Raw genomic sequence first — 27,430 nt, 5'->3', positions numbered from 1 at the left:
TTATTGACGGGATAACAGATGGACATGTGGACTCGGATCAAAGCCATCAGCTGGGGACGAGTTCATCCATCACCTTCCTGATTGTTTCACAGCAGATTAAATAAATGTCCTCCTTTAGTCTGTGAGATTAAAAACAACCTGAAACTAAATAATCTGTTTGTGGAAACATCTGATTCTTGAGTTTGTAGCGTTAAACTGAATGTTTTAACAGCAGGTCAAAGGTCAACCAGCTGCTCTGACCTGTACTATCATCTGGGTCATGGTTAATCCAGCACTGATGCTGGAGGAGGATTCTGATTGGCTGTGTGTGAGGTGAGGAGGCTGTCACCTGTATCTCTGAGGCAAAACAGAGATTACTCAGAAATCTGAGCAAATGTCAGACAGGAAATCAGGGTGCTTTAGTTTCCTGTTACCTAGACTCCTTCAAAATAAAAGCGGTTGATGTTGGGAGGACTTTTCCTGCTGTTTAAATTTCATCCTCAAATGTTTTAATCTGAAAAATAAAATGTTTTTCAATGTTAAATTTTTTATCTGAATTTGCACCCCCACTCTCCTACACACACACACACACACACACATCCAGCTGAGCACCCCGTCTATAGCGACCCAGATATGCTAAACCTCTAACGACACGATGATGGTAGAAGAGCTCAAAGACCCGCTGAGTCCAGACTAGGTCGAGACGCAACCACCAGCAGAACCTCTTTAATCTTCTGTCCAGAACTCATCAGAACTTCTCAGTTTCTGGTTGATGAGCTCTGGGTTCTAACCCACCAGAAGAACCAGAGGATGCGGTTCTGACTGGGATCAACTCCGGTTTTTCTGGTGTTTTTCTTCTGAATCACTTTGAGTTTGAATAAAACATTTAAAACTATGTTCTCTTGTTTCTGTTCCTGAACCTTTTCACACGTTTAATGAAGTCTTTTTTTTAATATTCTGGTGGATCCTGATCGGACTTCCATGGTTCTGTTTGAGCCAACTCACGTGAATCTGTGCTGCTGTTATCAGGAGTTCAGGCTGCTCCTCTGGGTTCAGGAGACCAGCAGGACCCGGTTGTGAGACCAAGTTATGTATTTGACCACTGTGTGTGATGTCATCACCTCCCGTAACGGCTGATTTCATCACGTAACGGCTGCTGTCATCAGTTTAACAGCTGATGTCATCACCTGTTAAAGCTGACCAAATATGTAATGAAATCTTAATTGTGCTTTTACTGAAATGCTAAACTATTTTAAAACCAGCCAGCTTTTCCACACCTGTCTCTCTGTAGGTCAGGGGTAGGCAGTCCTGGTCCTGAAGTATCCAGCATGTTTTAGTTGTTTCCCTGCTTCTCAACACCTGATTCATTGGTTGAACCACCTGCTCACCGGGTTTTCAGGTTCTGTGGAAGCCTGGTAATCAACTACGGATTAAAATCAGGTTAGTTGGAGCAAGGAAACAACTAAAACATGCTGCCAGCCAGGACAGCATGTCCCTGCTCTGGCTGTGCAGGTTTGGCTGTGCTACTATGGTAACTCGGAGAGCTAACCAGTGGAATATCACGTGGTGATGAAAGTATAAACAAACTTTAAGTAGAGACTCAGCTCAGGTGAGTCTGACACCTGCAGGAGGAGCGGAACTGGACTCGTCTTGTTTGATTGGTGGTCCGGATCGATTCAATCTTCTTCGTTTTGCGGTTTAGTTTGCTCCCGCGACCCCGCCCCCGCCAGGGAGTCCGGGTCAGTGAAGCGAGCAGACCCAGACAGGACTCAGATTCTGCCTCCCCCTCCCCCCTCCCTCTTAAACTTTGAAGACTTTCTGCGCGTGCCCGAGACGCAGTTCGGATGTTTCGGGACTTTTTGGACTTTGGGAGCAGAACCGAACCGAGACCAGTACGCTGAGAGACTACTCTGGAGGAAGATGATCCTGCGGGGGGAGCAGCAACCGGTCCAGTGAGATCATGATGTGAGTTTCTGGTGCTGATTCTGAATGTTTGGTTCTGTTCGATTCCACTCCAGAACCTTTTGGGTCAAACTTGTTCTGATGTCTGAAAACGTTGAGGTTCACACCCTCATCAGGTCCGAACCGAACGTCTCCATCACCTCTGAAAGGTCCGGTCTAATTCCTGAAGATTTTAAAAATTAATCTTGAAAATGATTTCATGTCATTTTTATTCAGTTTACAGTTTAATTAAATTCACTAAATAATCCGAACCAACTGGACCGGAACCTGCGGTTTGTCACAGATCCATTAAAATGTCATCCTGGTTCTGGTCGGTATTATGGACTCCTCAGGAACTAGTCGGAACCATCTGCTGTAAGAATGAAATAAAATAAATGTACTCTTGCTATTTTTAATAGAAATCTAATATAAATAATTATTGATCAGATTTCATGTTTTTAGTCAGAAAAGTTGTTTCCTGTAAAACCAGGCCTCCATGTTCTGGTTCTGTGAGGTGGAACCAGATGGATCGGCTCTGGAAAGCCAAACTCCAGGAATCCACTCCGGTTCTGTTGAACTCAGCACATTTTATTTCTCTGAAATGTTTTTATTGTTTAATGTAGAAACATGACGAGCAGTAAACAACAACAAGGCCAGGTCACATCTGGCCCGGGACCCAACAATTTGGTCTCCATGTAAAACACGCTAAAGGTTAGAAATGCAGCAGGAGCTGCAGGAAACAAAAGGACCTGATTATTGTTTTACCAATAAAAGTCAATCCAGGGATCTTTATTGAACCGTTGTGTTGAACAGAGGCAGCAGCTGATCAGGTCTTTGAGTCCTTCCTGCTCTGATAAATGACCCACGAGAGACGGGCAGACCATGCTTTTATTTTGAAAGGACACTACGGTTTTTTTAATGTTACTTATTTACATTTAGAAGTAATGGTTCTGTCCCGGTTCTGTTGAATGGGTCTTATTCAGTAGTTTGGAATCCGGAATGCTGTGGGGACGGTCTCCTGTCCTCAGCTGGAGACGGGGGACATGTCTAATCAAAGGCAGTGTTGTTCAAGGACGGCCCTCCTGCTGCCAGCTGTTACACAACCTGAGCAGGTAAAACTCACCGAAGACTAGAGGTCCTGGAAGGAGACGTCCGTGTCCCCAGGTGCTCTGGGAGTCACGTGAGGACGTCCGATCCCTGGAGACCCAAAAGGAATGTGGATTAATCAGCCCAGAACGAATCCTGCTGAAGGTTTTAGGTAGGAGTAAAGATGGAACTGAGTCAGATTCAGAACCTAAAGATAACAGGGGGGGGGGGGGGGCTTGGACTCTTGCTCATTAATATTCATGAGATGCAGACATCTCTCTTCTGATTGGCCGACAGAGACACAACTCTTCTGTAAAAATGTAACACTGATGTTTTATCTTCACTAATGGCACAAACCTGGTGACCCGGTTTCCATGGGAACCAGATCTTTACTATCAGAACCCAACCAGCAGCACTTAGGTTCCACTATGGCTCATGAACACATGACCCTAACGCCTCCACCAACGGAACCGGAGGGAACCCGATCTAATAAACTTCATCTCCTGAGGCAGTGTTTTCCTTTGCGCTCCGGCGGAGTTTCATCTTCAGCTTCAGCCCGGTCCAGAATCAGCCCGGTTCAACAGCGTGATCAGTGGGGTTTAACCTGTATCGTTAATCACAGCTCCAGTTAGAAACAGGGACGCGGAGCGCTGATTCCGGCCGTGTTCATTCGGACGGAGGGTTTAATCTGGAGCGAGGCTGTCGGGCTGGAGGATCCAGGACCCGTGGGCCCTGAAATGTCTGCGTGGAGGCGGCGGGCTCCGGGCTGTCGTCCAGCCCTGCAGACGCATAAATCGCTGCCTTTATGCAGCTGACCTCGCTCTGCTCGTCATTTCCATTCAGCTGATGGAGGCGAGGGAAGCCGACAACAGCGGACAAAGAGCCGAGTTTTCCTTAATGTCAGCGGCTGCATGAATTCCAGCTCTGGGTGCTGGAATTAAATATTTATGATGGGCGGGAATGTCGGAGTCGCCTGCTGGTTCTTACATGTCTTTAAGAACTTTGATCTGGACCCTGATTCAGAACCAAACACCCAAACTGACCGTTCGTGTTCTGGTTCTGGTTCTGAGCTCAGAGATTTAAATGCTTCGTAAATGTTTTATATGACCTGAACCAGGAAGCAGAATCTGCTTCTTGTCCGAGGTCAGTTATGATGTCACCTGTTACTTGTCCCTGTCTCCATGGTAACAGATGCTGTAAACCCACCTGTCCCTGTCTCCATGGTAACAGATGCTGTAAACCCACCTGTCTTTGTCTCCATGGTAACAGATGCTGTAAACCCACTTGTCCCTGTCTCCATGGTAACAGATGCTGTAAACCCACCTGTCTTTGTCTCCATGGTAACAGATGCTGTAAACCCACCTGTCTTTGTCTCCATGGTAACAGATGCTGTAAACCCACTTGTCCCTTTCTCCATGGTAACAGATGCTGTAAACCCACCTGACTTTGTCTCCATGGTAACAGATGCTACCCCCCCCCCCCCCTGCGTAAAAGCAGAACTTTCCAACGTATCACTTCTCTTAAAAACATGTCCAAATGATGAAGACCATGGTGCTGGATGGAGACGTCCTCTTCTGTCTTTGCGTCCTAGGATCGGTTCTGATGGACTTTTGACTGAGAACCACGTTGCTCTTAGCAGAACCAGTTCCGACTGTCTCCTGGTGTTTGTCCCCAACGTGGACACTTGTTTGTTCTGAAGTTTCAGCACCAGCGGTTCAGCTGTCCTTCACCTTCCCGCCTTCACCAAGGGGTGCCCCCAGAAAATTGTGATTGGGGGGCCAGATGGGCCCCCAGAAATTTCTGGCATGGGGTGGTGATTGGTCCTTGAGGTAACTCTGTGAGAGTTTAGCCTGTGGCGATGCATTGTTCCTTTATTCTTTTTTATTAAAGACAACATTTGTCCAAAACTCAAATTTGAGGAACACAAACATCTCAGAAAAATACATTTTAGTTATTTGAAATATTATTCCATAATATTTTAGAAATGTTTTAGTTTGATTGACCTGCTGCTGTTGTGACTAAAACTAGAGATAAACTAAACGGTGAGCAGCAGAAACATAAATATGTAAAATTCTGATGATGTCGTTACCGTATAATCTAATTGTGTTTTACGTTTATGTCTGTAATAAATAAGAAGCGTTTATGGTTTGAGCGAACATGAACCCATTCACTGCCGACCAATTGTGTCCTGATCAGAGAGCCCTGGCTGCCAGCATTTTTGGCGTTTGTACTGTTTGTGAACGTTGTGCTCTACGATGATGTCAAAGCAGAATCTACCAAAGATCGAGTGGACTTCCATCTTACATCAGGAACATTCAGCGCGTTTTTAGCGTTATTCCTTCTTTAACATTCCGTTGTGGAACTGTGAGCTACAGAAGCTGTTCCTCTTAGCATCTCGCTTTTTCCACAGCGGCGTCCCAAAACCGTCTCCTAATTTACGGATTTTCTGCTTCCTGATCATGTGACGTGTGACGTACGCGGGTGAAGATCAGCCTTGAGACGTGTTTATTCTCACGGTGGGGGGGCTCGTTCCCACACCCGGCCCGTAAAAACATGCTCCTGATGGCTTCAGCCGTCAGCTGCAGTAAATGAGTTCATGTGATTTATTGACACTGGTGTTTCCTGGGGGGGGGGCAGCAACTTTCACTGGCCCCCACCTCCTGAGGGAGCGTTCTGATTGGCTCCTTGGGGAACCGTGGCTCTCTCCGCGGTGTAGGTGGCGCTCTGATCCCGCCTCACTCGTTCATCTGTGAGGAAAAACCTTCAGCTCCTGTTTCTGTGTCATCCATGCCAACATTCAAAAATGTTTTCATTTATTTGAAGGTTTGGGTTCCCAGTGATCCAGAACCGGAAAACGCCGGTTTAGATCCCCAGTGACTGTCACAAATACTGTTTTTACAGGACCATAGCGTTTGCAAAATGGGATTTGCCGAGGCTCCCTGGGGAGGATAAAGGTCGTTTATAAGATCAGAACGTGGCGGTAATGTGGCGCAGTCGTGGCAATTTTATAAAAGATTGGGTGATGGTGGCATAAAGGGGGTATGGGGCGGTCTCTGCGCTGCCGCAGACTTCTGTTTATCTTGGACATAACTTGCTTTTTATTGCGATGGAAGCTGTGATCGTTAAGTTATTTTTAACAAGCAGCTCCTAAAGGTGTCTGTCCCCATCAGTCCCTGTGCAGTCTCTGGTGGTCTGAGCTTCAGCTCTAACAGAGAGGCTCATGGAGCTCTGCGGGGCTCCAGTTTGCCATCTCAGCTGATTTTGTTCAAAAAGCAAACCTTATTGCCCGTGTTTACTTTCAATAAATTTGCCAGCCGGAGCTCAGCAATAACTCCCCACGTCATCATGACATCTGCCTCTGTGGCGCCAGGGCTCACATGACAGACCATTACCGCAATATTACTACCAAGCGAGGTGGAACAAATGCCGCTAAATTTGCGCAACGCCATGCCGGCATGGCGTGTTTATAGACATATCATTGCGGTAATATTGCGCTGATTTACCGGCATGGTGTGTCCTATAAAAGAGGCTAAAGTTTTTGTTGTTTGTTTTCAGGGACTTTTATTCTGAAGGAGTTGGTGGACGATGGAGGCTCCACCCTGTCTTCTGGATTGTTCTGTTCTGGATTTCTCTGCACAGAACTGGTAGGAACCGACTCCTAATGCATCCAGTCTGCTCCAGATCCTTATTTACTCCCTAAATGAGAGGAGGAGGAACGTCTTGGCTGCTCCTGCAGCTGTAAGGCCCACAGACACCTCCGTGTCTCCGCTTCAGCACACAAACAAACAAACAAACAGAAGTCAGGGCGGGACTCGGACCTGAAACGTGTGACTCGTCTGTTTTTCTAAAAACTCCTTTAAGTTTTCAGGAGAGAAAAACAAATTCTGTTTGTTTTTCTTCTCTCTGTATTTGAGCAGCAGAGGAGTTATGTAAGAGGTGGGATGCTTCAGCCAGGGAACACACACGCACACACACGCACACACACACACACGCACACACACGCACACAAATGCACACACACACACACACACACGCACACACACACACACACACACGCGCGCACATGCACATACACACATGTACATGCGCACACACACGCACGCACACACACACACAAACACACACGCACATGCACACACACACATAACACACGCGCACATGCACACGCACATGCACACACACACACACAGACACATGCGCACATGCGCACACACACACACAAACACACACGCACATGCACACACACACATAACACACACGCACATGCACACGCACATGCACACACACACACACACAGACACATGCGCACATGCACATGCGCACACACACACACAAACACACACGCACATGCACACACACACATAACACACACGCACACGCACATGCACACACGCGCATGCACACACACACACAAACACGCACACACACACACACACACACACACACACACACACAAACACACACGCACATGCACACACACACACGCACACGCACACGCACATGCACACACATAACACACACGCACATGCACACACACACACATAACACACACGCACATGCACACACACACATAACACACACGCACACACACGCACACAAATGCACACACACACACACACACACACACACACACACACACACACACACACACACACACACACACACACACACAAATGAGGGAATCAGACGGATCAGTGGATGTTCTGAAGGACCTGCAGCTCCGGGTCGTTTCCATGCTGTTACCATTTAAACTCTAATAAACGATTGTTGTTGTCCATAATGACAGTGACAAATAAAGTTATTCAGCCTTCCGTAAATAAACAGTTCAATAAGAACGGGAACAACAACATAGAATTACAGAAATAAATCCAGTTTGGACCGTTCCAGGAAGCGTTCCACAGCAGCTCGTAGTTTTAAAAAATAAAGAAGTTCAGCATTCCCATCACAGAGGGGAACGCTGAACTTCCTGTAGAGTCTCACTCCTCTGCTTTAGGATTGCTGTTGTAGTTCCGCCAGACAACAGCAGTAAGAAACTTTTATGAGCTTCAGAGGTTTTCAGCTGTGAATGTTTGACTTTTATTGTGAAGGACCACAGGAAGTTCTAAGTCCCAATGTGGACGCTGCTGCAGGGTTTAAAAATGGTGCCTTGTGTAAACAAACATTTGTTTGTTTGTTTTTGTGTGTGAGGCGAGCAGTGGAGGCGTCTTTCGTCACCGGTTAAGGTTGTTGGGATAAGTCTCCCAGTTTGAATGGAAGTGAAAGTCGGATTTGTTTCTTCCTCCCAGCTGATGTTCAGTGAGGCGGAATTCTGGTTCAAAACCTCCGAGTCACATTTTAGTTTTTGTTCTTAAGACTCTAAGAAGCTGCAGTTTAGCGACGAGTCCGGATGAAAAGTTCAGTCAAAGCTGCTTTTATTGTGAAAGGGTGGTTTCCTGATCCCAGAACAGCCTCCTCCTCTACAGTTTATCCCCCCTGATGTTTGAAATGATTTTGTTTCCATGTGACTTCTGTCATTTGGCTGTCAGAGGAAAATGTTGCATCTGTATCAGAATCCGCTCAGATTCCTGATCCCATCGTTCGCCATGCTTTCCGACCGCACGGTTCAGATGCAACTTTTGAATCTGACAGCAGTGATTTTCTGTCATTTACATATTTCATTGGTCTGGTTTGTTTTCCTGGCTTCTTCCCATCCCTCTCATCCTTCATCCCGCTCTGAGTTTCCAGCTCTAATGCTTCATTTTCCTCTCGGCTCCATTAAACCGACGGCTCTTCCTGCAGCTTCAGCTTCCGCTGGTCGGGTCTGTGATCGTGGCTGGACGGTGTGGAAACACATGTAGCTCATCACTGGTGTCATGCTTTCATTCATTCATTCATTCATTCATTCATTCATTCATTCATTCATTCATTCCAGATGTTGTCAGAATTCCTCTCTCATGGTTGCTCAGCGGTTCAACGTTCATGCGGATGACGGTGGCCGCTTGTGGTTTTTATGGAACAGTTTTCCAGACTCGAGCAGCCTCGGGCCAAACCAAGCAGTTCACACACACACACACACACACACACACACACACACACACACACACACACACACACACACACACACACACACAGCCTTAGCTGGTCAGCAGATCAGAAGCCGCATGTGTTTGAGTCGCTGACCTGAGAAACAGGCAGAAGAACAGGAAGCTGTGTGTGTGTGTGTGTGTGTGTGTGTGTGTGTGTGTGTGTGTGTGTGTGTGTGTGTGTGTGTGTGTGTGTGTGTGTGTGTGTGAGCTCGTCCTGGGTCCGGTTCCGTCGGTGCCTCGGTGAAAACGGCTGCTGGTTCCTTTCCTGGTTCTGAAGTTTTCTCTGAGTTCAGACCAGCTGACGGGAATGAGACGTCACTGATGCAGGGTTTTTTTTTAGAAACCAAAACTATTTGATTACTGATTCCCATCATTCCTTCAGGGGGCAGAGCAGGAGGTAGAGAGGGTTGTCCAGTAACTGCAGGGTTAGAGGTTTGATCCCCATCAGCTGTTGTGTCCTTGGGCAAGGCCCTTAACCCTCCCTGCCTGCTGATGGTGGTCAGAGGGAACGGTGGCCCGTGTTCGGCAGCCTTGTTCCGTCAGAGCGCCCCAAGCTGCTGTGGACACATTGTAGCTCATTCCCAACAGGATGTGAAAGGGTGAATGTCTTTATGTTGGGGGGGGGGGGGGTAGGACTCCAGAAGGTGCTTTATCAAATACAGACCATAAACCACTCTTTAAACTACTGTCCCTGTGTCCACTGTCTCCATGTCCACTGTCCTCATATCAAATGTCCCCATGTCCAACATCCTCATGTCAATTCAATTCAAGTTCACCCCCCACCACACACACACACACACACACACACACACACACACACACACACACACACACACACACACACACACGTTTCATAAATCAGGAGTATCCTAAATTCCGTTGTAGGAAGGAATATAGGAACGTTGGCATAAATGAGACTTTGGATTTCAGGATGAAGTTTTTCTTTGTCGTGATTTTAATCAGAAGAAGAAGAAAATATCATTTCTAAAGCGCCTCTCAAGATAAAAATCACGAGGCGATTCACAAAAACAAAAAATGTAAAAATATAAAAAATAATTTAGAAAATGTTTAAAAATATATTTCAAATGAGCAAAAAATAGACAATTGTAATTAAATAATGTTAAGAAAGAGAGAGAGTGAACTGGAAAGAGGGAAATCAGTGGATCTTGAGGAAGGTGGAATAGGTGGGGAGAGCAGAATAAAGAGAGGGAGGTGAAGAAGGTCACACCAAAGCCTGAACAAGTGAGTTTAAAGGAGACCACCGAGTCCACTGATCTCAGGCTCAAGGGGGAGAGAGTTCCAGAGTCTGGGGGCCACAGCAGCAGATGATCTGTCACCTTTGACCTTTAGCCTGGTGCTGCACAACCAGTAGGCTTTGATCACTGGACCTCAGGGACCTGCTGGGGGTGTAGGGACTAAGAAGATCACCAATGTAAGATGGTGCTTGTCCATGTAAGGCCCTGTAGACCAGAACCAGGATCTTGAAATGAACCCTGAAGTTGACTGGCAGCCAGTGAAGCTGGAGGAGAAGCGGGGTGATGTGGGTGTGTTTGGAGGACTTGGTCAGAAAATAAGGTTCTGGTCCACATGTTGAAACACCTCAGTGGTTCTGACTGACGTCGCTCGTTGACACCAGCGCCTTTGATGTGTCTCCAACACCCCCCCCCCCCCACACACACACACACACACACACACATACTCGATTAAGTCTTGGTGACAGACGCAAGGACAGGGAGCACCTGGTCGTGAGTCAGCGCTCACCTGCAGACGTGTTAGCGCTGACGTGTGGTCCGTTAGAAGCCGGGACGGTTCTGATTGACCCGATCCTGACAAATGGGTCAGAATTCGATCATCAGCCTTGAAACAAGTTTTTATTTAAAGTTCAAACAACCAACAGGAAGACGGGACGTTGTGTGTGTGTGTGAACGGGAGGATCCTAGTTCCGGTTCTGGTCCTGGGCCCGTTCCTAGTCCTGCAGAGGTGAACAGGTGTGACGGTGGCAGGAGGGAGAGGACAGGAATGCTGCTGAAGGAATGTGAGGTAAATGTTAGAGCAGGCGAATGGTAAAGAGAGAAGGTCAGGATGAAGGGAGCGTCTGATCCGGAGGACTCGTCTGGAACCGGCTCAGCTGCTCTCCTAAAAACCTGAGGTGGTGAGATGAGTCCTGGATGGTGATGCTGGTGCTTCTTCATCACCGTTACCACGAGTTTCTGCTCCTCTCGCCAACCTTCCCAGTGGCCTGGTGGTAGAGTGTCCATGCTGGGACTGGGAGATCAGGGTTCGAATCCCAGTCGGTGCCTATCGCAGGGTAGGAAGAACTGAACCCAAACTCTGTTCTTCAGTAGAGAAGCTGATCCTCCTCTACAGGAGTAGTGGTCCTCTGGAGCATACACGTGTGTGCTAACTCTTTTATGATCTGTTCTGTGATTGTACAAGTCTCTGTGGCTTTGCCTCCAGACTTCAAACTTTCCATCACCTCTGCTCATTCAGCCGCACGAGCTCCTACGGGAACCTTAACCCTGCTTTCATGGAAGTAAAGAACATATTTAAACATCAAACTGACACAACTACAGATGAACCTGCAGGGTAACAAGAGCGCATCCCTGAGGAACCTCAAGAGGGTCTTGATGAGAACTATTCGGTTTGTCTCCTGCAGCCAAGAGAGGAACTGGGTTTAGATGGAAAAAAGAAACCATGAATTTCCTTTTGTTCCTTCATTCCCATGAAAGTCAGGTCCAGGAAGATCAGATTTGATCCACTTCAGTCCGGTTTCATAGGGACTTTCATACGTTTACTAAAACCACCGTGTGTTGTTTGTGCAGTGTAGGGTTTAGGAAATTGAGTGCTTTAAGAGCTCAATATATATATTACCTCTACTTATGACCAATAAGCTGTGATACTCTATCTAAATATAGAATATCACCCTGCTTAGTCTTTACTGTGTTTATCAGAAGATCTAGGATTCCACACACTTCGTTTTGATTCAGAAAAGAGTCAGGTTTATAAAAGTAAGAATTTATTTTACAAACAATCAAAACATGACAAGTTAACTAAGCATTTACTGTGATGGATGGAACTAAATGTGATGTATGAACCTATGTGTCAATGCGGTGTTAGTCAGAATTTCCGTATCTATGAGAGCTGAGTTCTGGATGTAAAAGAATTTGGTTTGCGTTAAGCTATGAAGTTGATTATCAAAAGCACATCAGACGCTATCTGTGTGTCTACATACCCACTCAAAGACCCTCGTGATAGATCCGGAATGTCGAAGTCCTCGGACTTCCAGGCACCGAGGTCCGTAGAAGAACCTACTAGACCGGTCTTAGAGTTGTCTCCAGGTCACAACAGGTGGATGGAACCGCGCGTCTGGGACTCTGAAGGAGTCTAAACAATATCAGCTTGTTCTGCAGGAACGGTTGCGGTATCAGCTTCGCAGGTGCAAAAAGGTTTTGACGACGTGTCTAAAGCTTTGATGGTTAAAGAGGGTTTTGCTTCAGGTGGCCGGTGTGAAGCTTTTCTTAAGAACTGAGGAATCACCAGAGTGATCTGGTTTTAATGTTCTCATGTTATGATTTGTGTAGCCAACCAGAGGTTGACATGTTGAGGAATGTTACCAAGGCAACCTCAGAAACACGCCTTCCTTGATACCAATGCTCCAATCTGGGGTAAAGGTGTTTAACTTAACTTTACTTTGTCCTTGTGTGAGTGCAAATGGTGATGACCTTGTCATGTTAACATGCTGAAACATTTCAATCACTGTAATCACAACATAACATTCATTTCAACCTTCAATCATTGAGCACAGATTAATGAAAGCATTTCATTATATTATAATTATTATAAGTAGCAATAAACAAACATTTATTTAATGATTATCTAGCTTATAAGTTTTAGAAGTTCATATTTAATTTAAGAAATCCTTCTTTGATTTAGCAACTAATCCGAGCTGCGAGTGTTCCTTATTCAGAGGCATGAAGAATCCTGTAGGGTGATAAGGATAGACCTTGAGGAGAGAACATCATTGTTGACATTTCATTATCATGTGTTCAGAGCTGCAGAGAGGCTCTGAGCTCCAGCTGATGGGATGAAGGCAGGCCTATTTAAAGGGAACACATGCAGTCTCGTGTCTCCTTTTTGACCAGATGTTGAATGGTCAAACAGTACCTAAAACCTGACCATTGCTGGACGTTACAGCAGGTACGCAGTACAAACTACTCCTTCAACAACTCGGATCAGAACCGGAATTCCTGATGAAACATTCTCGTTTTAGAGGAGCAGACTCGGATCTATTTGACATTCAGAGCTGATTGAATTCCACACAAACACGTGTTCTTTGTCCCAACGCCTGTACGTTTTTACCTGCACCCATCCCACCTTTCTTCTGTCAGCTTCCCGCCTCCACCTCAGCAGCTGGACAGGACTTTTCTGTCATGTTTACTCATTTACATCCGATTGGTCTTAAGATTGTTTTCTAAGATTGCTTATTTATTATTTTCTGTTAATTATTGTGAAGCTGAGCAGAAGCCACCGTTCAACAGGACACCAGTGGGGGCAGCGGCAGCTTTACTTTCTATTACTTATCCGGAAACTTTTCCGAACCTTTCGCAGAACCTTATTCAGCTTTTCACAATAAAAGCTCGGCTGCTTGGTTTTAGTTGGATGCTTGTTCTGTTGTGTTGATCAGCTGGATGGGCGGTGATGTTTGATCCGCAAAAGCTGGAATGTTCCCTCCAGGTTGGGAATGAGTCTCTGAGAGGAGTTGTGGTTCGCGAGTGATGCTGGAGGAGAGACGAACCAGGACCTGGTCTGATGAAGGAGCTGGTCCTCACTTATTAAACCTTGTGTTGAATCCTAACCTGGAAAAGCCTACAGCGGTCAAAAATTCAGGAAAAAACAGATTCAGTGGTCAGAAGGAGGCAACGAGGAATATGGCAATAATCATGGATACCATCCAAAATGGCTGCATGGTGCACCAGGATCAGTGAGATATGCCGGGGAACGGGCCTTCAGGCCGGAAAGGAGGCATTTTTCATCAGACCAAGCAAACATCAGCCCACCTGTCGACTAATTCCTGCTGGAAAAAGTGGGATTAAGGAAACCCAACAGGTGCACCGAGGCCTAGAGAGTGAGTCCCAGTCTCTGGACCCGTTTTGTGCATCAGCAGCTTCATGAATGAGGTTCCTGAAGAAGAGCTCAGAGTAGAGCTGCTGCTTTTCATGAGGATTTGGCTTCGGCGCTCCTGATCAGGATCTTCCTGGTTTCCTTCTCTGGTTCAGGGAGATGATCCTAGGCCAGAACCAGAACTTCCTGGAGTGAACCTCTTCGGATCCTCCAGGTGGAGCTAGAGATGGTGGTCCAGTTTCCTCATGGACCGAGAACCTCCAGAACCAGAATGAATGTTTTCTGCCTTCTGGATGAAAATCCAGATTCATCATTCAGAGACAGGTGGTTAATTAAATAAATCAAGTTAACAGAGGTGGTTGGTCTGTGGTCAGAGGTCAGAGGTTCAGGCCCCTCACCCTAATAACAATTCTGTCCTTTAGTCCCAAGTTTCCATCTTTCTCCTCTCTGCTGGTTTCATTTCCTCTCATTTCTCTGACGAGGAGAACACGACCGTCTGTAAAAATAACTATTAATAAAGTTTTTATTGAATGTGGATAATTGGAGGCTCCATCATGTAAATAAGTCAATTATTTTGACTTGATTTGACCTAATTTAATCTAGTTGTGTCTCCCAGGCTGTAATCTGGAGAGAAGCGATCTGCACAAAGCTGCCAGAACCGTAAAATATTAACAATTTAAATGAATGTGAGGTGCCAGAAGCATCTAAATGTAAATGTGTTCCAGCAGTAATCCTGCTGTCAGTAATCACGCTGTTGTGGAGCAGCGCTTAGCCGCCAGGACCACAGAAACTGCTTTAAGATAACGGAGCTCCTCACGAATAACCAGACCAGAGCTCCTAAATGAAATAAAACATCTTGTTCTGTAATATCAGCAGGTTCCAGTCCGATTTATTGGAACCAGAATTAAAGCTCAGAGGTTCTACCTGCTCAGTTCTTCTAGAATAAGATTTTGAACTTTTAAGTTTTTATTTCCAACATCTTTGCTGCTGAAAAGAATCCTGCTTCAGTTTATATTTGTGTTTGAGTGACGGTCCTCCATTATTATTAGTAGTAGGAGTATTAATACTAATAATAATGTTTTTCTCTTTCTTTTGCCTCTAGACTTAGTTTCTTTTAAGGCAGTTTGATGATGATGATGATGATGATGATGATGGTGGTGATGATGATGATGATGATGATGATGGTAATGATGATGGTAATGATGATGATGATGATGGTGAACGTGATGATGATGGTAACAATGATGATGATGATGATGGTAATGATGATGGCAATGATGGTGATGATGATGATGGTGATGATGGTAATGATGGTGATGATGGTGGTAATGATGATGATGATGATGGTGATGATGGTGATGGTGAACGTGATGATGATGGTGAACGTGATGATGATGATGGTAATGATGATGATGGTAATGATGGTGATGATGATGGTAATGATGATGTGATGATGATGATGATGGTAATGATGTGATGATGATAGTAATGATGATGTAATGATGATGATGATGTGAACGTGATGGTAATGATGGTGATGATGATGATGATGATGATGGTAATGATGATGAGGATGTAATGATGATGATGATGATGGTGAACGTGATGATGATGATGATGATGATGATGATGGTAATGATGATGATGATGATGATGGTAATGATGATGATGATGATGATGATGATGTTGGTGGTGATGATGATGGTGATGTGATGATGGTAATGATGATGATGATGATGATGGTAATGATGATGATGTTGGTGGTGATGATGAAGGTGATGTGATGATGGTAATGGTGATGATGTTGGTGGTGATGATGATGATGATGATGATGTAATGATGATGATGATGATGGTGATGATTATGATGATGATGGTGAACGTGATGATGATGATGATGATGATGATGGTAATAATGGTCATGATGATGGTAATGATGATGATGATGATGATGATGTAATGATGATGATGATGGTGAGCGTGATGATGATGGTAATGATGATGATGATGATGGTGATGATGGTAATGATGATGATGATGATGATGATGATGATGTAATGATGATGATGATGGTGAGCGTGATGATGATGGTAATGATGATGATGATGATGGTGATGATGGTAATGATGATGATGATGATGATGATGATGATGATGATGGTGATGATGGTAATGATGATAAAGATGATGGTAATGATGATGATGATGATGGTAATGATGATGATGATGGTGGTGGTGATGATGATGATGATGATGATGATGATGATGATGATGGTAATGATGATGACGATGATGATGAAGATGATGGTAATGATGATGATGATGATGATGGTAATGATGATGATGGTGGTGGTGGTGATGATGATGATGATGATGATGATGATGATGATGAAGATGATGGTAATGATGATGATGATGGTAATGATGATGATGGTGGTGGTGGTGATGATGATGATGATGATGGTAAAGATGATGATGATGAAGAAGTTCTGAACTCCCCTTGATCTGTTAAAACGCAGCCCACTGGTTATGGGTTTACCTGCCACAGGTGAATCGGGGCTGTTACAGTGTTGCCTGTTGGGGTTCTACTCTGTTCCCTTGAGCCTGACAGATGAGTTAGGGGGAATTGTGAAGTGGTTCTGCTTGAAACCTGAGAGCTCTTAGGCTCCAGTGGGATGAATGTTTCTGTTTCCAGACACACGGAGTCACTTAGTGAATGAGACCATGGATTAGGAGAAGCCTACACCCCCTATGGGGGGGGGGGGGGGACTGGAAACATGGGATGGGGGAGGGGTGCTGCTCCTGGGCCCTGCTGTTGCCAAAAAAGTTTCACGTTTAGTCCAAAAGACTTCAGAAATCCTCACTGAAATGTGTGTGTGTGCGCGCACGGTTGTGAGTGAGTGCACGTGTGCGCGTGTGCGCATGCATGAGTGTGTGCGTCTGAGTTTGTGTATGTGTGTGTGTGTGTGTGTGTGTGTGTGTGTGTGTACTTGTGGACAAAGTTCGAGATTAACCAGTAATATGGGGACATTTAGCTGGTCCACACAATGATAAGCACCCTAAAACTTGATTTTATAGGAATAATAATGGTTAGGGACAGGGGAGTCACTAAAATGTGCATGTGGGTGCGTCTGTGTGTGTGTGGGGGGGTGCGTGCGTGTGTGTGTACACGCATGTGTGTGTGTGTGTGTGTGTGTGTGTGTGTGTGTGTGTGTGTGTGTGTGTGCGCGCGCATGTGTTTGTGTGTGTACGCGCGTGTGCCTGTGTGCGTGTGTGCATGCATGCGTGTTTGTGTGTGTGTGCGTGTATGTGCGCGTGCATGCGTGTGCGTGTGCGCCTGTGTGTGCGCGTGTGTGTGTGTGTGTGTGTGTGTGTATTATCAGTTGTTTTATGTAAACCTGTCTCTGGCACTGAACACTGAGACAGATTCATAACAGGACTGATTTGATGCGTCTGTCTTGTAATTTATTATGTATTTATGATGTTCTAACTGAATATTTGGAACTCTTGTTTCATGTTTTACCCAAACGCTCGGAGAAGCGACTCCTCTAATCCACCCTGAAAGGGTCAGACACCCTGAGGTTAACTTTCTTCCCCAGACACAGGTTGTGTTGGCCTGACACCAGGAGGCGGCGATAGTGAATATCTCCTGACGGCGATAGTGAACATCTCCTGACCCTTCTGTGTCCTTATCGACTCCAAGGTCTTCTCACAACATCCCTACAGGAGACAGGACTTTTATCTAACTGCTTTTGAATAAAAATATCTTATTCTGGCTCATAAAAGGATTTCTTAACAGTTTGGGAACACAATTCCATTATACAGTAAATGTTTATGTAAAGCGTTTTAATAATGTCTTGACCGCTTTACATTAATGAATGCATCAACATAAATGTCTATTCTGGAAATAATACTTTATTTCAGATCTCAAACACACCTGTTGAATTTATTAACGATTTATTATCTGTTTACGTATTAATGAGTATATTAACAAAGGAATGTTTAACATATTTACTTCACATTAAGTGAGATAAGTTTTCCTAAGTGGCTGAGGAAGGAGTGATGTCTAATGCCCATTTACACTTGTTACATTTGCATTTGTCCAGAACTGATGAATAAGAAATGTTAGAGGAGGTGGCCTTTCCTCTAAAGGGAAGTTCCTGCAGAAGCTTCCAGCTTACACTAAAACAATCATCCCGGGGGAAATCAAGCCAGATTTTTCCGTGGAATAGTTTTAGCGGCAGAAAGAACTATCCTTTCAACATCTGATAACTTATTATTTGCTCAATCTACAAACAAGTCATCCATCGTGGAACGGTCCACCTGCAGCCCAGGTCACGATCCGACCCGCTGGTGCAGAGTCGGGAATATGGCCGTGACAACCGGAAGTCAAACTGTTCGCTTGCCGAGGAGACCTCAGCAGCAGGATCTCCACACACGGTGCCGTGTTTCTGCACTGGCGTTAGATGTGTTCATATTAATCTGATAACTTGTTAAACCACATTAACAAACAGACAATCGCACCTTTCTGAGTCACTTAAACACACCAGATCGAGTTTCTTCAGAGTTCATCGTCTCATTTAAAATCGCTGAGTCACATTTAGACTCATTTCCGTTCATCATCACTGATAATAGAAATATAGTAATGAGTACATTTTTATTAGCTATATTTTTGCCTCTTTGTCAAAATTATAAAGTGTTGTTTCCCTGGCGATACCAAACTACCTGTTTATATTATCAATCTAGTATTAAAGATTCAATCATATTTTATGGAGTTTAGACGTTATATTGAATAGCTTTGATGTTTTATTGAGCGTTCATTAAAAGTAACCGCCTCCAATCGTTACACACCAAAAACCTCATCTAGGAGTCCATCTGTGGCTCTTGTTAGTGAAACATGAACTGCAGGAATTAGTCCGACCCAAGTAGCTTTTGTCAGTGGGAACAGAACCGGGCCTTGAGACCCAGTGGTTCTGAAAATGGGTTCAGAAAAGCTGCACACAGAGGGTGTTTCTGACGTTTCCCGTGCGTTGGCTGTGGTTTGGGCTCCGGCCGAGGCCCAGCCTCCGATGAACAAACTCCATTGTTGCCCTGAACCAGAGGAAAACCATTCTCTCCACTTTCCATCCCGGCTCTTGTCTGTTATGTTTTATGTCATGTTGGGAAACTTCTTTTTCTCCAACAGTTGGTGAAAATCCTGAAGTGCAGAATGTTTGTGACTAGTGTTGCTGACGGGCCGATCCACATTAAAACCTCTCTGGTTGAATAGAATCAGTTTCAGGTTACGTCCCAGACTGAAATGAGCCGCCGACAGGACAGCCTGCTCAGACTAGACAAACTGTCAAGGAATGAAAGAACAAATCCTGCCAGATTTCCAGGAACCGCTCAGTCATCTTGTTCTACTGTAAACAACTCAGAAGGTCCAGATCCAGTCCGTGTGAGGTTCCCAGATGAAGTGCTGTCCATGTGCACAGCACTGGAAATGAACAGCTGGATTAGCTGGGAGTGTGGAGATTACTGAAGTTAAAGGAGGACATCCTGTTTAGGCAGCTCTGACTGTCATCCTGGAAACAGACTAGACCAGTTGAGACCAGACTAGACCCATTGAAAGCAGACTAGACCAGTCCACACTGGATTAGACATGTTGGGACCAGTCGAGACCAGACTAGAATTGCTTTCGGCACGAAATCCAGGGTATTAGGTCAAACATCTTGCTATTGGGTCTGCTCACCCTCGGGGAACCAGTCTGTCTACACAAATTTTCTAATTTCACTGCTTTGTCTCAGGTCAGGTCCATGAAGCCCTCTGGTACTCTGGAGGACTCCTTCCCCCTGAACTACTAGTCGGGGCTCTTATGTTTTAGAAATTTTAAATAGCAGTCTACTATTGGGTGAAGTTCCCAGCTCTTTTAAACATGCAGTAGTCCGCCCTCTGCTGACGAAAGCTGGCCTAGATTCATCGAATATATCTAACTATAGGCCTGCTTCCACACTGGAGCACTGGGTGGGAATATCAGGCTTAGCACTCCAGTGGATAAAATCTTACCTGTCAGGGAGGAATTTTTGTGTAAGACTGGGGGACTGTGCGTCTGATACTGCTGAGTTGCAGTGTGGAGTGCCTCAGGGATCAGTCCTGGCACCTCTCCTCTTTTCCCTCTATCTGCTGCCGCTGGGTGACTTGTTTCGGTTGGCACAACGTCAAGTTTCACCTGTATGCGGATGACTGTCAAATCTATTTACCTGTATCATGCAATAACTCAAGTTCTTATAAACCACTCTTGGACTGCTTGGAGGAGGTCAAGCTATGGATGGCTCAAAATTAATTGTTCTTCAACCAGAATAAAACTGAGACTATCCTGTTCTGCCCCGAAATACAAACATGGATGTGCCCAAGGGATTGACTCTCCTTCATTAGCGCCTTTTGAGAAGGCTGTGGTCACCAACCTGGGGATGAAGTTGGATGTTGAGCTCACACTGGACACCCAGGTCAATGGAACAATCAGATCCTGCTATTTCCATCTCAGGAGAATAGCCTAGATTAAGCCGCTGCTATCACGTAAACATCTGGAAACTGTCATCCACGCCTTCATTACCACCAGACTGGACTACTGTAGCTCACTTTATGCAGGCATCAAGCAGGCCTCCATAGCGAAACTACAGAAGGTCCAAAATGTGGCAGCCAGGTTACTGACTGGTACCACTGGTAACTAACTGAACACATCACGCCTGCCTTGGCATCCCTACACTGGCTTCCAGTCTCTTTTAGAATTTTGTTTAAAGTTCTGGTGTTTGTTTTTAAATGTTTAAATGAGTTGGCACCACGTTATCTGGCAGATCTGATCCATCCTTATGTTCCTGCAAGGAACCTTTGGTCAGCACAACAAGGACTGTTGGTTGTTCCTAAACACAGACTACAATCTCGAGGGGGTCGTGCTTTCTCAGTGCTGGGCCCGAGGCTCTGGAATGAGCTACCTACAGGTGTTAAACAGGCCACCACGCTCGGCAAGTTTAAGAGCCAGCTGAAAACACACTTTTATTCTTTAGCTTTTATTCAGGAAGAGTCCCGTTAACTGATGGCTTTGCACTTTTTACTGCCCCACCTAGATTTTATCTGCATGTTTTTGTTGGTTTTTAAATGGTTTTATATGTTTTTATTTTTTTTATGTTTATTTCTGCTGTGCAGCGTTTTGTTTGGTCCTTGGGCCATGTGAAGGCGCTATATAAATAAAGTTTTAGTTAGTTAGTAGGGGCTCTCCCTGTGTTGGTGCCTTTTATTCTGGACATTGTCAACAGCAGCCTGCCTGCTGGCATATTTCCAACCACCTTTAAGAATGCGGTCGTACATCCGCTGTTGAAAAAACCTGGCCTGGATCACACTGACCTTTCCAATTATTGCCCCATCTCCAAACTCCGTTATCCAAGATTATTGAGAAAGTGGTTCACACTCAACCTTTGAACCACCTGGGAGATGAAAGCTTCCTTGACCACATTCACTCTGGCTGTAGGCCTCACCATAGTGCAGAAACTGCACATGTTCATGTACTAAACAATATCTCGGTGGCAACTGACACCGGTTCCCCTGTTTGGCTGTTACTTCTGGACCTCTTAGCTGACTTCAACCCAGTGGACCATGACATCCTACTTAGGAGGCTGGAATTGTGGGCAGGAGTGAAAGGGGCCCCACTTAACTGGTACATTTTCTTCTCTCCATCTACGCCACTTCGCTGGGGTGTGCCTCAGGGTTCGATTCTGGGGCCACTCCTCTTCTCAGTTTATCTGCTGCCATTGGGAATGCTTTTAGCAAATCTTGGAATAAGTTACCACCTTTACGCAGACTACTGCCAGATTTATTTGGCTTTAAATAAACCAGATTCCACTCGGCTTATCGTTGACTGCATCTCTGCAATCAAATGCTGGCTGTCAGACCAATGCCATTCTTTTTTATCCAATAAATCCGAAGCATGCACCTCTGGAGTCTGTTATTCACGCCTTTATCACCTCACGTTTGGACTGCACCAACTTAGTCCTTATTGGTGTCAGGGTCTACTCAACTGAGCATCTCAAGAAAGTGCAGAATGCAGCAGCTAGCTTCCTGAAAAGTACCTCCAGACGTTGTCACATTTCACCCACCCTTGCCCGTTTGCACTGGCTGCCTGTTAAATACCGCATCCAGTTTAAGGTTTTAACTTTTGTTTTCAATGCCCTGAATGGTCCAGCCCCCGCTTACCTGCTGAACTGCTCAAACCTTACGTACCTTCCAGAACCCTGAGATCAGCAGGTCACCTGCTCCTGTGCATCCCAAAAACGAAATATAAATCCCGTGGGGAGCGGGCCTTCTCATTCGCTGTCCCCAAACGTTGGAATGCTCTCTCCCTCCGAGTCGGACAGGCCCCTTCACTGTGTCGGCTCAAGTCGGTGCGGAAGGCCAATTTTTATCATTTAACTTCTGATCGATAATCAGGCTTTTAGGTTTTACTCTGTGGTGTCCTCCCTGCTGACATGAGCTTACCTTTTAGTGGGTGTTCTCAGTTTTTAGTTGTGGCCTTGTTTTTACTCTAGTATGTTTCTTTTAAATCTTTAACTTATCTCCCCTTTCATCTTTTATCTGAAGTTTTATCTTGTTTGTTATCACGGACTTTCCTTCTTTTTTTTTTTTTACTACTGTACAGACCTTTGGTCAGCTGTCATGCTGTTTTTGAACGTGCCTTATAAATTAACCAGGTATGGTATGGTAGACCCGTCGAGACCAGACTAGAACATTCCAGACCAGACTCGGTCTAGGTTACGGTGGCTCAGGGGTTAGGAGTTCACCCGTCTCATGTTTCATACACAGAGTAGCAAAGTTTTTGGCCTTCATTTGCTGGCAGTTTTGGCATCCTAAAGCTCAGATCTTTTCAGAAGGTTCTCTGCGGCTCGGTCCTTAGTCAGCTGATCAAGAGCTTTTAATCAGAATTTGTTTATGCGGATGAGGCTCAAATCGCGGGGTGAACGAGCATTTGTCCATGCTGCCCCAAAGCTATGGAACTCATTGCCCATTGGAGTTCGGCAGGCTCCATCTCTGGCGGTTTTTAAATCTCGTTTAAAGACCCACTTTTACACTTTGGCTTTTAGACAGTGACTCGTTTTAGTGTTTTATTGTGTCATTGTTTTAATGTGTTCTTATTATTCATGTTTTCTCTGCTTTTAATTGAGATTTTATCCTTAGTTTTAGCTCCTTGTAATGGGTGTGTTTTGTTTTAGCCTGTGCAGCACTTTGGGCAGCTCCCATGCTGCATTTTAAATGTGCTATATAAATAAACTATGCTATGCTATGCTATGCTATGCTATGTTTTATTTATTTGGCAGACATTTGTCCAAGAAGAGAGGGCCATCTCAAGATTATGGAACGACCTGTTTATACGTGTCAGATTAGCTCCGCCTCTGCAGACTTTTAAGGGACGGAGATCCAGAAGCCTCAGTAGGAGCCGGTGGTAGGGACTAGGATCTGATTCGAGCATGTTTGAGTCTGTTTTGGATTTGTAGGGGTTTCCACGTCTTCCTAGACCAATATCTAAACATATACTAATGTTTACCACAACAGGGTCAAGGGTCATGTCAGGATGATCGTCACAAGAATGGTGGGATTGGATATTTATGAGAGCCAAACATTCACTCACAACAAACACAAGATGTTCCTTTATTAGGAGTCACCACTGATGCATTTTCAAAGGTATTTTTCATTTGACTGATTATTGAGAAGACAGTTTTCAGTAAAGCAGATGTTGTCCTCCTTTAGCCGGGATGAAACCAGCCAGCCGTCCTTTCATTAACCAGGTGATCCTTCTTCTGGCTGCTGACCTTCTCTCCAACTGCACGACTTTACTCTCAGTTCCTCTGATGTTTGTTCCTAAAAACCAGACGAAGGTCTGGACATCCTGGTCTTTCTGCTCTGGTCTGTGATCCTTTATTTGTTGAACCTTTGACGTTCTTGAAACCTTCTGGAAACCTGAAGGGAGCAGATGTTTGCCCCCTCTGTCTTTGGCCCCTGGCCTTGTCTCTGTCCCTGTCTCGTCCCTCCTGTCTTCGTCTACTAGCATGAGTGAAATTCCCAGAGGCCGACTTATTCTCAGTGTTGACATTGTCCTGCTGTCACCTCCAGCGCTGGGCTGCTCCTCCACAAACTGTAACGTGGTGCTAATGGAGGTCCAGGGGGAGTTCACGTCGCCCTGCTACCCCCAGAAATACCCCAACTGGCAGAACTGTAAGTGGACCATTCAAGCCCCTGCTGGCTTCGTCATCGAGCTCTCCTTTTTGGACTTCGAAGTGGAGGAGGCGCAAGGCTGCATCTACGACCGGGTTGTGGTGAACACCGGTAGCACGGAGGTTAAGTTTTGTGGCTTGACGGCCCGCGGGTTGACACTGAACTCAACAGGGAACGTGATGGAGGTGTCCTTCACATCCGACTTCAGCATTCAGAAGAAGGGGTTCAAAGTTAGCTTCCAACACGGTAGGTTCAGGTCTCCAACCTAGTCCTGATCTTCAAACTAATCCAGGTTTATTCGTGGTCATCCTGGTTATTCTCATGTCAGTCTCAGGTTACTTTACCATCCATATTCATGGGGATTTTACGGTTCTTCCATAGAATAAAATCCCATTTTTCAAAGACACCATCACGGTAAACCCCTGGTGATCAGCTACTTAGACATCCTGTAGCCAGGGGCGTGTCCAGGGAGTGGCCTGGTGTAACACATGCCACCCTTGGAATCTGATTGGCCACCCTAAATGCCACCACACTAATTTACCTTTAAATAGGCTTTTCATTGTCCACAAAAGGCTTGGGGGTAAAACAAAAAAAGCATAACCATTGATGCCACCCATGCGCAAAGTTGTGCCTTACCTGGGCCACCCCATTTTAAAAGATCTGGACACGCCACTGCCTGTAGCCATCTCTGAACGTTTCAGCACACATAGCCAGAAGGTCCTGGTGACTAAATGCTGTGAATGTGGTCTGGAGTTCCTATGAATGAGTGTTGTTCAGATCAGGGTTAGTATAAAGTGTAATTATGACTAGACGCTCATTTATTAGAAAAGCGGTGGGACGTCTTTTTACTGGCAGCTAATTCTGCGGACACATGAAAAACACGGATAATGAAATAAAACCTTTCAAAGTCTCGTTTAGTCCATTTATCTAGTGAGACCAGGCAGATGTTTCCAGTGGTTAGTAGGACCACCTCTTGAACTTCACATCAACAAACCTGGAAAGTTTCAGTGGTCCAAAACATCAGAGGTGAACTTTGAGTCCCATCATGTGACCTAATGCTCATTTCTTACTCTATCATCCCTAGTCGCCGTGGCGTTGAGGAACCAGAAGGTGAAGATATCCGATGGTAACGGGCAGGTCATCAGGGTCTCCAGCTCGGTCTCCATACCAGCGCTCAGAGAACTGACGGTCTGCTTCGAGGTGGAGCGCACAGCGTACAATCAGGTTTACTGACTTTTATGTTTTAAAGGTTTAAAGTGGACTTGGTTGGAAAACCGTAGTTTCCACTCTAAAATGTGCTAGCTAAACAAAAAGAGTTTAGATAAACGTTTGCACTAGGGGGGTGCACCGTAACAGTCTGGAGATTTATTGATCACAACTCCCACGAGACGAAGCTAAAAGAGAATTTAAAAAACAACCTACATAAAAATAAAAGTCCGCAAAATAACAATGAACACATATTTGTATAATATTTGGTCCACTTTAGATCAAATCTGTGGAGTTTGCTTGTTGAGACCAGACCCTAATAAGGAGTCACACCCGTCTACTTCCGGACCAACGGGGCTAAAAACGCTATTTTCTAATCTGCTTGTTGTGTACCATGGATCTCATATGATGTCCGTGAATTTTAAAGTTGAGTTTTGATACTAAAATAGCGCTTTTTTTCGAACGGGGTAAATGTTATTTTAGGCTTTGTGTAAAAATAAGTCCAGGACTACAAATGTGCATCACCACAGTGACGTCATCGAACCAGACACGGAGAAAAACAGGGAAAATGGCCTAAAATCGTTCCCACAGGAGGAAAGAACCACCATAAATCTGGTCATGTGGTGAGTAGCAGCTACGCTAGGGGGGAGGAGATTATGTGGTGGTGTCACATATGCGACGTGCCGATTTCTGGTGTGTAGTCATGTTAATTACGAACTTTTACAAGCTGATGAATCTCAAAGTACGTGACTGGCATGGTCAAAACACCAATCATTAGTTTTCATTTAAATTGAAGTACAACATGTGCGATGCAGACGAACCCTTCTAGCCCTGATTGGCTAGAAGGGTTCTCCTACGATTGGCTGTTTCGTTCAGTAGCAACCCGTTAGACTGTCCTGCCACCAACAGAAAGCTGTTTATGGGAGTTTTGTAAAGAAGCGTTAACTCTATAATAACCTTTCTGTCCTGTTTAGAAAATTAGTTTTATGTTTCTTTTATTTAAAAAAAAAAACAGAAAAACATCAAATAAACTTCTAATGAATCCTGCTAAACGTGTCACACCGTTGGACTTTATATCTGTGTCTCAAGGATGAACACGTGTGAATACCTGCTTACCCAGAATAAAACGGTCCTGTTCTGCCCAGCTGTGTGCAGCAGGTCTGTTCTCCTCTAGAATAATGAAAACGAGTGAAAATAGGTCTAAATCATAATCAGCTTTGAGTTAGTGGAGACAAGGTGGCCTATAATAGCAAAGTACCCCAGTGCTTCAGAGCCAGCGGATGTAAAGTCAGCCTAACCGTGTGGCGCGTTAAACACGATTTATCACAAGTACACGTTTGACATTTTTCTGCTGCTTTTATGAAAGACAGAACAAAATGTCTAAGTTAATTTTCACAAGTTCACGTTTTCTTAAAACAACTCCTCAAGATCTGGCTGCAGACTAAAAACCCAGCAAGGACACGGGTTGCTGTTACGTGAAATAACCAATTGTAGGCGAGCGCCTCTGGCCAATCAGAGGCGAGACATCCTAAGATGTCACCCGCCGGCTGAGAGGCTGGTTTAGCGTATGCGTCAAAGCTCTTACCAGTTTCATGACTTGAGTCATTTGGGGTCCTGAAAAACACGAAAACGCTGCTGGTGAGAACCGCTGCCACCTAGAGGCCAAAGTTCACATTTCCATGTAAACTAACGATAAAACTGATGCGCAGCGTTGACTCGGTGTGGAATACACAGGTCATAAAATATCACAGCACTGATAGACGCTCTGCAGACATGTTTGTCCTGACCTTTTTGT

General features: G+C 45.0%; 1 protein-coding gene across 11 annotated transcripts in view; it reads left to right on the top strand.

The window, feature by feature from the left end:
* Positions 1-1,803: 1,803 nt before the first annotated feature.
* Positions 1,804-27,430, top strand: part of adgrg6 (adhesion G protein-coupled receptor G6) — a 65,313-nt gene continuing 39,686 nt past the window's right edge. For 10 of the 11 annotated variants that reach the window (XM_015947906.3, XM_015947903.3, XM_054748236.2 and 7 more), the window contains exons 1-4: positions 1,804-1,944; positions 6,562-6,650; positions 24,328-24,675; positions 25,514-25,653. In XM_015947906.3, coding sequence (XP_015803392.3) covers positions 1,940-1,944; positions 6,562-6,650; positions 24,328-24,675; positions 25,514-25,653 — 582 coding nt within the window. In that variant the 5' untranslated portion in view covers positions 1,804-1,939. The remainder of the gene's footprint in view (positions 1,945-6,561; positions 6,651-24,327; positions 24,676-25,513; positions 25,654-27,430) is intronic. The other variant, XM_054748232.2, reaches the window with a different exon arrangement.

Source organism: Nothobranchius furzeri, chromosome 2 (genome assembly GCF_043380555.1).
Source record: "Nothobranchius furzeri strain GRZ-AD chromosome 2, NfurGRZ-RIMD1, whole genome shotgun sequence".
Classification (NCBI taxonomy): domain Eukaryota; kingdom Metazoa; phylum Chordata; class Actinopteri; order Cyprinodontiformes; family Nothobranchiidae; genus Nothobranchius; species Nothobranchius furzeri.
This window is presented reverse-complemented; position numbering and strand designations above follow the sequence as displayed.